This window comes from Rousettus aegyptiacus, unplaced genomic scaffold (genome assembly GCF_014176215.1).
Source record: "Rousettus aegyptiacus isolate mRouAeg1 unplaced genomic scaffold, mRouAeg1.p scaffold_m13_p_1, whole genome shotgun sequence".
NCBI lineage: Eukaryota > Metazoa > Chordata > Mammalia > Chiroptera > Pteropodidae > Rousettus > Rousettus aegyptiacus.
In genome coordinates, this window is record NW_023416284.1 from 162,599,274 (window position 1) to 162,611,821 (window position 12,548).

Sequence of the window (12,548 nt, forward strand, 5' to 3'; positions counted from 1 at the left end):
TGTAAATATTTTTCAAGGTTTTATTGCAAACCAAAATTGGTTTATCACACACACAAAAGTTGTGTGATGGGGAGGGGGAAAAATGTACATATTATAACCATGTTAATTACAGTACATTAAAATGGTGGTTTACATTACAAATAAGCCTGTAAGTTTAAATATACTAGTGTTATAACCCGATGTACAGACTTTCTTTATACAATACATACAATTATTAGGAATGAAAAAAAAAAAACCATAAATAATGCCCATTTTACAGGTGACATTTTAAACAATGAAAACACCAGGCTCGACTGACGACTGGGGCATTGGTCCGTAAAAACCCTTTCTAAAAATAGAAATATTTGTAGCAGCAATGCTTTCTTTAAGCATCAGGATACAAGTCATTGCAAGACCATTTCAATAAATTTTAATTATTAACTATATCTTACAAAAAAAAAACAGTCTACACATAATTTTATCTTCCAAATATGGAAGAAACAAACAATGTCCCACATTGTAGTGTCCTGCAAGTGTCACATTGATGCTTATTACTAAATCCCTCTGCGATCAAGCATATCACACTCAGACCACTGTTTGCACAGTAAATCCACAAGGGAGAATAAAGGACTAAAACACTCGGCACTAGGAAAAGCTTTGGAGCTAACATGATCTCATCAGAAAAGGCACATTTCATAAGATTTGTTATCACAGCCCGGACAGACCTTCAGGAGTTCCTTCTTAGAACAGCGTCCTCCTCCTATTAAGACTACTGCGTCTGTCTAAGGCGGCACTCTAATGCGCATTTCAGAGATAGCACCACTTGGAAGGAAGAATGAAAATGAAAACCTCATGTGCTCTTCGAAAAGCTTCCAGCAAACAGTGTGCAATAAGACTGCCAAGATGTGCAAGCTCCCAGAGATGTGCAAATGCTCTTTTAAGATGTCCTGTCAGCTGGCAGCTCTGCCAAAAGGCTAACTAAAACACTTAAAAACACACATAAAATCCTTCGAAATCAACCCTACGACTGTTCAGAGGAAAGACTCCACGGGAGGTGCATAGGAAAAGCCTAGGAAGGCCTCAGCGGCTTCCTTGACACTGGCTGTCAGGAGGATGCTGTCGGGAGACTTGCCAATGGAGTTGGGAACTGGCTCCTCCGTAAACTCAGGATCAAAGTGCCTCAGGTCGCTGGGTCCGCTCTAGCAGGAAGGAAAAGCACACTCAGTGTCAAAATTCACAGTGGATGCAAGACAGGGAAATCCTCCTTCCGGCTCTCAATCTGGAGCTCCAGCAGTTTTTAGAGCACAATATGAAAACTCCCACAACAATAATAGATTTCAAACACAAAACCCAGAGGCCACACGGAGTTTCGATGATAAGGATAGTGTACCCTTTTTGTCGTGCGGCACTTTAACTGATAAATGTGTTGAAAAATTGTGTGAGCTTTGTTGGGACAAAAATTCTTTTTCTCTAGGTAAAATAATGGTCCCGGAACAAAAGATCTGCCAATCTATTCCTTGAGGGCCCTCCCCGGTCCACCACCACCACCAACTCTGAATTAAAGAAATGCCCTTTGGGCCTCCCTATACTTAGAAGAGAGAAAGATACTCACCACATTTGGGTTAAAAGGGGGAGTAATCTTCTTATTAATAAGATCATCCCAGTTAATTACAGAGAAGAAGACATGATTCTTAATCTCCATCTGTTGAGAGGAAAAACAGGATTAATTTAGACAGGCAGAATTCGAGAAGGGCAGTGAGATCTAGTGCACTTCTCAGACAATCCAGGAGAACAGGAAAAATATTACTCACAAAGTCATCCTTGGCACCCAGCCTCTTCGTCCTGTCCTTCTGCAGGAGGCCCTCCAGGAGGTGTCTTGCAGAATTCGTAATATTTGGCTTCAACTGGAGGGGTTTGTTCAGAATGTTGTCGTACATCTCAGCTGTGTTTCGGCTATAAAAAGGAGGCTGAAAGAAGGGAGGAAATTTCTTAATGTTTAATTGGAAGTTTTGTATACATACGTTACCAATAGAGAAAAAGGCTTAAACTACAACATATTAAGCTGGATTTGACAAAGTCTTTCCCTTGACAAGTTTTCTTGGCCCTGGATTTTTTGGTATCTATTTTGCAACTCTTACCAGGAGGTAGAGATACAAATAAAGCCAGTTTTTTTTTTTTTTTTTTTTTTTTTTTACTCATATGGGTTAAGCGTGGTCATATCTAGTAAAATGTGAATTCACAAAAGAAAAATCCACTAGGTAAGAGTTTACTCTAAAACACTTATATGCCTCTCATCAGAATTCAATAAGCTTACTGATAAAGGGCAAGACACACTGACCAGGTCTGCAATAGGGCTTGTGTGCCCAGAAAAGTTGGGATTTTAAGACTACATACTAGGGAACATTATCAAATCAGGGACAATATTCCATGATTCTCAATGTGCTACTTACCAGGCCATATAGCATCTCATATAAGACAGCCCCTAGGCACCACCAGTCCACGGTCCTGTCATAAGGCTGCTTATGAAGCACCTCAGGTGCAAGATACTAAAAGACAGATCAGGAAAACAGAGTTTAGAGCCCACAAAACCAAGAAATCCCAAGACCAGGCATACGCTTTGAAAGAGCTGAGAGACACTAGGTCCTTTTGGAGAACACATTTCCTTAGATTACTTCCTGATAAAGCTGCTGGACCTTGAAGCTAACTGGTCGTCTACATGTACTGATTTTCAGGAAGCTACTGGGCAGTCAAAAGCATCTTCTTTGGGGATTTAAAAACCTTTTAGAACATGGAACTTGCTTTAATTAAAGCAATGTAAGGCGTTAGAATATCTCAATTTGTCAAAGCAAATGTATTTTACCTGCACTATATTGGACTAAAATCGTGGCAAACAGTTGACTCTTTTTGTAGTTAAAAGCATTCTGTATTTATCTCTCCAAGAAGGAGGGGGTAGGCCAGACAGCAAATCAAGGGTGTTCCTACCTCAGGCGTGCCACAGAATGTGGATGTCGTGCCATTGTGTTCAATGTTCTCCTTGCAAAGCCCAAAGTCAGTGAGGACAATGTGTCCCTGTGAATCTAGCAGAATGTTCTCTGGTTTCAAGTCTCTGTAAAAAAAAAAAATGAACAGAAAAATAGTTGCACAACTTAATTTTACTTCATAAGAAATCCTCTGTAAAGATAATTGCTAGACGTATTACAGTCATTTTAAATTCACTGTAGTTGTACAGTGAATAAAAAAGGGAGCACTTGTTCTACTAATCTATTCTGGATTAAGCACAATCCTAGCTGGCTAGCTCCCCAGTGGCATGGAGTCAAGGCAGCTCACATGCTGGGGGATCTGGTTTTAGATGACCGACTTATACATAAAATGCACTATTTTAAGGCCCTGTCAAAGATTAGGGATGTGTCTCCTTTACACTCAGGAAGGCAGCCTTAAAAGCACTTCAGCTCACCTATAAACGATGTTCAGAGAGTGCAGGTAACCCAAGGCACTGGCTATTTCAGCAGCATAGAAACGGGCCCGTGGTTCCAGAAAGCAACGCTCCCTTTGGAGATGGTAGAACAACTGCAGGAGACAGAACAAAGTTGGTCTGAGTTGCCAAAGCCTGATAACAACGTACTTGATTAGTCTTGACATATATAGCTAAAGAGAACAATTGCAGGAAGTGGCCCTAAATAGTCCATTAGCTATTAGAAACCTGGCAGGTTAAAGGAAATGCTAATTCTGGTAACTTTTTCCCCCTAAATATCTTTTAAAAACTTTCTTCCCCAACTAAAACCACAGACAGAGTTAGCTCACAGTCCCTTCTGCTCACCTCTCCGCCGTTAATGTAGTCAAGGACAAAGTACAGTTTGTCAGCCGTCTGGAAAGAGAAGTGAAGGCCCACCAGGAAAGGGTGTTTCACATTCTTCAGCAGAACATTCCGCTCCGACATAATATGCTTTTCCTAGGAAAAGGACAATTAAGATTCAGTGGCAAATTTCAACATGGTACCAAAATTCCAAGGTGAAACTATTCAATGAAAATCTATCTTCAAACTCAACTAATCAAACACATCTCATACCTCCTTCTTTTTCAGGATCGCTTTCTTCTGTAAAACTTTGACTGCATAAAATGCTTCTTCTGCTTTGTGTCTTGCTAGAAGAACCTGAAATTTCAATTAAAAATCATTTTTTTTTTCTATCCACTTGCAGGGAGGTGTAAAAGAAGTGCATGACTGACTGACTATAAATAATGAGGTCTTCAGATTTGAAATTACCTTTCCAAAACTGCCCTTCCCAATCACTTTCAAGAAGTGAAAGTCAGATGGTTTCGCATGAGGATTGGATGATGGGCCAAGGTTGATTTGCTGAGAAGGACTTGGCTGGAAAATAAAATATTTTCTTTTAATATCGGTTTCAAAGGAAAACAGCAATAATAAAGATGTTACATCTGCAAATAACTAAGGCAAGTTACCAAATAGCTATAAACACATTCAAAACTACTTTTCATCCATACATATTAATATTTCAAATTAAAGAAATTGTATACAATGTTACTGTAAGCAGATAAAACTTCCATGAAACATGCCTTCAGAAATAATCCACTGACTCAATACTTAAGCACTTATGTAACTTGTCATGCCCTCGACTAGAGGCATTCCTGCCTTGATACTAATTTCTATAAATGCCATTTTAATTCATCAACGTAGGACTATTAACCGACTCATTTACAAAATTCCTGCACAGATGCATCACAAATACAGAACACTTACTGGAGGAGAAGGGTTGGCATTCATAAGCTCAGGCTCCTGAGGTTGGGAGATTTTCAAAATGGACTGAACTTCAGGGCTGCAAAGAAGAAAGGAACAATTTAGAACCTCCTAACTCACCACACGGGGGCACACCAACACCAACAGTGAGCTTCTGGTTCAGCTATTCCCAGAGAATTTCATGTTTAAAATAAAAACACCCAAATAAATTACTCGGTTAAAGAAAATAACAGCCAAAGAAAAAAAATAAACCTAGCTAAACACAGAGATGAGGAATGTTCTTTACAGGGGTTGAATCAGGCAAACATAAAAATTTTATTTTACAGTTCGAGAACAATCCAAATCCTCAGATTAATTTCAACGTTTAAAATGTTTTAAATAAATTGGAACCTGAAAAGGGATCCCCAAACCCAGGGAAGTCTTTGTCTTTCTGATCAACGCATTGATTAGACTGTCTTTATTTCTGGTAAACCTGAAACTACTCATTTTTATTTCCCCAAATCCCCCCACCAAACTTACTGTTTGCATGCATAGGAGTTATTGGCAATCTTCTGAATAAAGTCGTTCAGGCCCATCCTCCTCTGTTTCATGAAAGCTGTGAAGCAGAAAAGAGAAATAAACGTTTAGATGCTTTTCTAACAGCCGACGCCACACGCACTAGTCTGATGCGGGACCTTCAAAAAATTTTCCACTTCGCATATCCTACAAATCCAGCCTTATTCCTACACTCACCGATTAGAATTGCTACCATTCCCCTCATTCTGGAGTAAGTGAGGGTGCCTCTAGCAGCCTCGGTTTTCACTGTCATCGCCAAAGAGATGGCACAGAGTAAGAGCAGCCAGTACAGATAGAAGCCCGGCTGAGCCAACACAGCTCGCTGGCCCAGCCACCCGCCTTATAAGTGCTGCGCCGCCGCGGGGGCGGGGCCCGCGAGACAATGAGGAAGTCACGCTGCCAGGCCCCGCCCCAGCCCGCCCAGGCCCCGCCCCCAGCCCAACCCAGGCCCCGCCCCCGACTGCCGCGGGGTTCCGCGGGCCGCTAAGCGGCGGGCGGCGGGCGGCGGGCGTTTCCGAACGACCCGAAGGCAGGGGCGGGGGGCGCGGGGTTCGGCGGCCGCCGAGGAAGGACTCGTAGCGGGGCGATTGTCAACCTCTTTCACTCCAGGGCTTGAGAGAGGGAAACCGCAGGCGGAGCGGGTGGGAGAGGAGGAGAGCCTGGGGTAAATTTCCACCCTTCTCATTTATTCCGTCCTGCAAGGAAATCAGAGTCTCTGCACCGCGGCGCGCGGCGCCCGGTGCGCGCCAGCCGGGTGGCTTGGTGCCAGCTCTGGTTCTCAAACCCTGACTTCGGATTCGCTCCCGGCCCCGACGCCAACCCTCTCTCCAACTTCCCTCAGCAACCTCTTTTGCCCTCGTCCAGCGGCCACGCGCCACCAGCTGGGGTTATCTCTCGGGCGCAGGGTGACCGCGCCGAAGGAGGATGGCCCCGCGCGCCCTTCTCTTCGGGGTTAGCCCGGGGCTCGGGCGCCCAGCCAGTGCCCCGGTCCCGCCGCCCCTTCCCCACCACCCGCTCTCATCCCGGCACTGCTCAGAACGATCGCAAGCACCCAGCCCCTCACGCCCTCGCCGAGCAACTGGTGGGGTGTGTGACACAGGTCCCCGCGTGCCGGTGGCGCTTACCCAGTCCGGTCAGAAGAAAGGACTCGCTCCTTTTCTGCGCCTCGGCCCTCTTTTTGTGGCGGGGCCGGAGCAGGGACTCGAGCCGGGCCCTGGCTAGCGCGCCTTGCATCTCCCCCATGGAGAGCGGCGGCCGGGCGCGCAGCCGGCGAGGGCGACCAGAGAACACTGACGTTTCCTTGAAGGAGCCGCCGTGACTCAGGCCGGGCAAGATTTCCTGCCCGGAGTCCCAAAACAAACAAATGGCCCTTGTGCACCGCCGAGCCGCTTCCGAAAACGCCTTTTTTGTGCTTTTGGCCAAAGCCAAGCAAGGCTGAAAAATCCCAGAACTTGGAAGAGGAGGAAGGAAAGAAAGAGGGAAGGGGGAGGGAGAGGTCAGGAATGTGTAGGGGAGGGGGCGGAAATAAAATTCGTCTCTGCACTAAGGGGGGAAAAATACAATCTGCATTGCACTTTTTTTTAAATAAAGTAATCTCTAAGAACATTCTGTCCTTTCCTCATGTAGTTTTTTTCCCTTGCATTTTAAATCCTCACCATGCCAAGAACACGTGAAGAAGTGGCAAGTGAGGGGAGCGGTGGCTCGGCGAAGGGGGCCGACCTGGCGTGACCCCGGGGCCGCAGGACCGCGTGGGATCCGCATTCCCAGGCATCGTCGACTCCCCGGATTCATTCTCCCGCTCTCCCACTTGAAAACTCCGCAAGGTCACATTACATTGTCTTAAAATCCCTCTTCTTCCCTACCCCTCCCGTTTATTTCAAGGGCTGGCCCAGGAGTCTTCTTACAGTTTTACCACCTGGCTCTTTCTCTCAAGTCCCAGATAAACTGACTCGTTAGCTCCTGAAAGATTAGCCGGGAGCCTCGGCTCCAGAAAGCAGAGGAGAGAGGGAAGCTTGGCAGAGCGGCGGCTCGGTGCCTTCCTGTAACCCCGCCGCCGGGAGGGGGGAGATGCCTGGGAGCTGCAGTCTGACCTGCGCGAGAAGTCGCGCCAGCGCTGGCCGGGACGCCCTAAGCAGTGCCACTGGCCAGGAGCGAGGAGACGGCTGCAAGTTACTAAAATTTGCTGGGTCGGGTACCTGGCTCGCGCTGGTGCTATCGGCGGTGGCTGCCCTGCCGTGACCCCTTACTGCCAAGGGCCCTGCCATTTCAGAGTTGCCTAGTGGTTCAGAAATACCAGGTGTCAAACCAAGAATAGCATGGAAGCAGGTTTTCTTTGGTCCTGGACGGGGATTTGCTTTGCAGGCACAACTACCTTATTTGCCCTAATATGATCTATGGCCTCAATTCTTCTTGGTTTGCCCAGTTACAGCAGTCCCAAACTGAGAGACGGGAACACACATCCTTTCTCCTGGAGACTGGCTGAGAAATTTGTCTCAGTATCCACTCTTGAGAAAGTTCTTACTATTGCCTGAAATTGATGCTTCAACCTAAAGCAAGGTTTAGGAAACTCCCAGTCACACTTACTGGCCCACTTCTGCTTCCTCTTACAATGAGTTCTTCGTATAATATGATTTGTTATTGCCAGTGCCTCCATGTACCACTTTAACAAGCCTAGCCCAGCCCTGCTCCCACACCATTCCTTCCCCTTTTGAAAGCCCAACTTTTGCAAAGACTGCTCAGAAACACCAACCTGCACATAGATTTCTGCTTGTTTGCTTTTAAAGCATTAAATTAAGAAACTTTCCATCAGAGACCCTCCCCTACGTTTCACATTCTGTGCCTTCCCCATGCTAGGTAACCCCAAATCCTCTGAAGTATCTTTGTTTTATATTTATATTTCATTCAAATTATAGTAATAAAAGCAGACAAACCTTTCAAAGGGGACTTTATAGCCTCCTCTTTCATTCTTCAGTTTGCCTAGGATATGAAGGTTGGAGATTATTTCCTGGAGGTTGGAGGTAGGTAGAGCTCAGGGATGGAGTAGCCTCTTGCTATGTGCCTGATAAGGCTGCAGGCTAAGATGACATGGAAGCACGAGTCAGAGGCGACTGTCCCTACTCTGTTAACAACCTCACTTTATATAAAGGCAATTTACATAGAGGAAGGGAACAAGCTGCAAAGTTCAACACTGGGCCATTTATTCCCTCCATTGCAACATCACTAGAAAATTACAGTCATCGGCATCCTGGGTTTATTACACCCCCAGCAAGACACACAAAAATGTAACCTGACTGATTATCATCACAGATCAGTCTAGAGAATCAAAACACATGCTCAGGGTTCATTTTCTCAAAGAAGCTCTGCCGCTGCACTATGCATTCCAGGAAGAACGTGGAATTTCAGTTAGAGGGCTCTAAGTGGAATAGAAAGGAGGCACAACCATATGATTTGTGGTTGAAATAGAAAAGAAATGTCTGATGTGTTCCCTCCTCCCCCTACCCTAACGTTCAGCTGTTGGAGACGAACGGTCTGCAAAACTTATCATTTAACGGAGAGAAGCAAGTTGTTGAGACTGGCTTTTCTTCCAACCGGATACCTTATGGGTGGAGCAGGCGCCCCCTGTTCTGTCCCAGCAACCCACTAAGACTTCCCAACAGGAAGGTGACACACGGCGGGTGTACGGGGCAGGGGGGAGGAAGACGAGGGAACTGTGTGTGACGCGCGCCTATTAACTCGGTACAGGCTTTAGGCTGCCCGGTGGCCGCTATTCGAATGCTTGATCTGCTTCTTCCTTCCCGTCGCCAGCCTCTTTCTTCGGTCTAGATAGTCCACCTACCAGGAGGAATCCGGCTCCTTCCCTCTTATTCTCTGGTGGCGAAGTGGCCAGAGTTGCGTCACAAAACTCGGCTTGTAAATGCAAACTAGAGGGCGATCGCGTTCTCTAAGAAAACCACTCTGGAATGAAGGATTTCCCTCACTTCTCTCCTGAGGTTTAATCAGTTCCAGATAATTTCTCTACAACACCTTGTGCAATCATAGAAAATATAGACGGCTTGATATGAAATAGGCTAATTACCTCCTCACTCCCCCTAGCCAGTCCTCTCACATTCAGGCCTCATACTGGGCAAACTGCAATCAAAACTCTCAAATGGAAATGATTTGTCAGAATGGAAAGTTTGCACTGAAACAAAACATTTTCTAGTGCATATGTATTTTAATACTTCAGAAAATCATTCTAGCTCTTCTACTTTATTTTTGCTTAATGATGGACTGTAAGAACTAAAATCAGAAACTTTTACTAAGACTTGACCCTTTGCATTTAATTTAAAGGCTCAGCAAACAAATTACTGATGTTTCTCAACATATTAAAAGAAATATGTTTCTAAATATTTTTATATAGACTTAACTATATCTGCACTTGGGCTACTTCTTAACGGTGTCAGCTGTGTTAGTCTTCCTTCCCTAGATACAATATTTGATTGGTAACAGAGCAATTGTTTTGTATTGCTCAAAGTGTTATACATTCTAGAACAATCCTGTGCCATTTAGTTTCCCATCCTTATTGATTCATTAGTTGATGTTTATAGAATTCTTTCCCTGTAGCATCACCAAAGAAAGTACATAGGAATGCCAGAAAACCTAGTTATTACTTTACAGAGCAACTAAATGGATCCATTTTGGTTTAAGGTTATCACTAAGTGCCTGTCTTTTTTACGGTATTCGTCAAACATAAAATGATGACAAATGAGTTTATTCAGGATAGCTATCATAGATATGTAACTAGCAATGACAATTAAATAAATGTCTACTTATAGAACACAGGTTCTATAGTGACTGTTACCTTCCATATTCATAATGGTCAAAACCGACATGCATAAAGGAAACGAGAATGTGATACAGTGAGTGACTAAGAGAAGAACACATTATCTAGAATAATAGTGGTAAGAGTTACTTAAACCCACAAAACTACATGGTTTATAGATGCAGGGCGCGTTTTTCTGCCCAAGACAGTGCTTTTGAAAAACAAGACTATACACATAAGAACCCTGAAATAGGGTTCTGTTAAATAATGTACATGTAGCTGTCTAGACTGGAGGCCTTACATTATTTTTCCCTAACAGCATTTTTTTAAACTATTAAGGATATGCAGTTATTGTTATTTTTCTTCTGAGTTGGGCAGATAATAGGCAAAATTCTCAAGGAGCAAAACTTCCTTTCAGGACCAAATTTGTCTTCTTCCTGTACCCCTTTGTCACCTTAGTTGATCCTATGCCTCCCCCACTTCCCACCCACAGCACCAGCACACCATATAGTCCCCCATACTTTGAAATATTGCCTCCCACCCTCCTTCCCACTAATGCCAACTCTCTTAAAGCTTTGCTTTCAGCTAATTGCTACAGATGTTGACCAGACCGACCCTCCTTCTCTCCCTCCCTCCTCTCATTCTTTATTTCTTTATTTCCTTCCTTCCTTCCTTCCTTCCTTCCTTCCTTCCTTCCTTCCTTCCTCCCTCCCTCCCTCCCTCCCTCCCTCCTTCCCTTCTTCTCTCACTGCTGCTTCCCTTTCATTCATTCATGCAAGCATTTAAAAAGCACTTAAGTACAAATACTGAGATCAAGGAACACAAATATGAGTAATCCAGTTATCGAATTCTACAAAGCTGTCATTCTAAGTGGAGACACATACACATAACTTATGATACAACACAATGAGTGTTAAAACAGAAGTCTAAGCAATCGGCCAGAGTAGAAGAGAGGAATTTTCTCCTGGGCAGAAGCAGCAGGCAGGGAATTGTTGAGGAAAGTCTCCACAAAGAAATGATATTTGGGCTGACCCCAAAATGACCAGCTTGTTATAAAAGAGGAAAGTTGTTCTAAGCGGAAGAAAAAGCATGAGTACCAAACTCTAAGATGATGTGCAGCATCCGTGGAATAATTTGGAATTATGGTCCTTACTCAGACCTCACACACAAGCAAAATGCATATTGTCCGGTTGCCACTACTGCTGAAGTAGGAAAACCACACTTTCGAGTAAAATTAAAAAGATCTTAGCTGGCACAATCTGCTTCTCCCTCTCACTGTCCCCCCCCCCCCCAATAAATTTATATCTTAAAAATATATCCATCTGAAGGACTGACAATTGTTAGCCTGCATAGGCACCTTTGTGTCTGGTACAGCTCTAGTCATGGTTGGAATTCATTTATTCATTCGTCAAAGGATTCGTCTAGAATTATGCATCACACACTATGCCAGATGCTGTAGTAAACATGAGCTCGCAGGGTGAAGGGCAGTTGGGGAATTGCTTGTAATAGTAGATCAAGCCCTAGTGTCAAAAGATCTAAAAGCCACCAAGGAAAATTCGTTCACCAAGGCTTTTAAAGAAACAGATTCAATCTGTTTGGAGACTTCATTCAACTATTACTCGTTCTATTAAGAATATTTGCTTTTTTAAAAAATACCCCTATCTCATTAAAAAATGAACAAACTTACATACACAAATGTATAAGGGGGTGTTGGAAGTTGGAATGGGGAAATTTAAGTAGTTGGAAGATGGATGAAAGTTTAGACAAACATCGTTATGTTCTAGCATAGAAACGAATGATATTTCCTAGTCAATCACACCAATCTTCTGTACCCATTCCTTCTAGAAAGTTGGGCCACAGGAAAGTGGGCAGGGCAGGTGGGAACATGGTTTTGTAGTAAATTTTTAAATTTCAATCAAGTGATAAATTAAAGAAGGAGGCCAGTGGTAGCTCTTGACGTGGGAGGAATAGGAATCTAGCTAGCCCCAAACCAATGGGTTTATAATGGGCTGAAAACTCACCTTATCCCTATCTTTGTAATGTTGTCAATGTGTAATGTAGCACAATCCAATAAATAACAAATAAAAATAATGACTGTCAACTAGAATACAATATGAAGGACAAACGATAACACGTATCTGACAGCTTTATATTTAGATTTCAAGATTGGCCTGGAAAATGACATCCAGGGAATTTTTTTACATGATCATGAAAAATGATACAAAAGCAAGTGAAAAATTTTAAAGTCAAAATTCAATATTATCTATGCAACTTTCTAAACCCAAGAGAACTATGGCCTTACTGAAAGCCTTATAATATTACTGACATAGCTTTGGGCATTTATTGTAGGCATTTATTCATTATTAGGCACTTGCATTTTAAAAGACTTTTTTGTTTAATTAAAACAAAATACTTTGTAATAACAAAACTTCCGGTATTATGGCAAGGTATACCAGAGAG

At 43.6% G+C, this 12,548-nt stretch overlaps 1 protein-coding gene across 4 annotated transcripts in view; it reads right to left on the reverse strand.

Annotated features, from left to right (window-relative positions):
- The window catches only part of SGK1 (serum/glucocorticoid regulated kinase 1), a 101,009-nt gene continuing 88,461 nt past the window's right edge, over positions 1 to 12,548 (reverse strand). The window contains exons 1-12 of one of the 4 annotated variants that reach the window (XM_016155675.2): positions 8,218 to 8,406; positions 5,252 to 5,327; positions 4,736 to 4,811; positions 4,241 to 4,345; positions 4,046 to 4,129; positions 3,797 to 3,928; positions 3,434 to 3,546; positions 2,962 to 3,085; positions 2,430 to 2,525; positions 1,791 to 1,946; positions 1,592 to 1,681; positions 3 to 1,178 (exon numbers count right to left, since the gene is read on the reverse strand). In XM_016155675.2, the coding sequence (XP_016011161.2) occupies positions 1,011 to 1,178; positions 1,592 to 1,681; positions 1,791 to 1,946; positions 2,430 to 2,525; positions 2,962 to 3,085; positions 3,434 to 3,546; positions 3,797 to 3,928; positions 4,046 to 4,129; positions 4,241 to 4,345; positions 4,736 to 4,811; positions 5,252 to 5,327; positions 8,218 to 8,251 (1,254 nt within the window). In that variant the 5' untranslated portion in view covers positions 8,252 to 8,406 and the 3' untranslated portion in view covers positions 3 to 1,010. Of the gene's footprint in view, positions 1,179 to 1,591; positions 1,682 to 1,790; positions 1,947 to 2,429; positions 2,526 to 2,961; positions 3,086 to 3,433; positions 3,547 to 3,796; positions 3,929 to 4,045; positions 4,130 to 4,240; positions 4,346 to 4,735; positions 4,812 to 5,251; positions 5,328 to 5,464; positions 5,624 to 6,411; positions 8,162 to 8,217; positions 8,407 to 12,548 lie in introns of those variants that run through there. The other 3 variants (XM_016155673.2, XM_016155674.2, XM_016155672.2) reach the window with 3 other exon arrangements.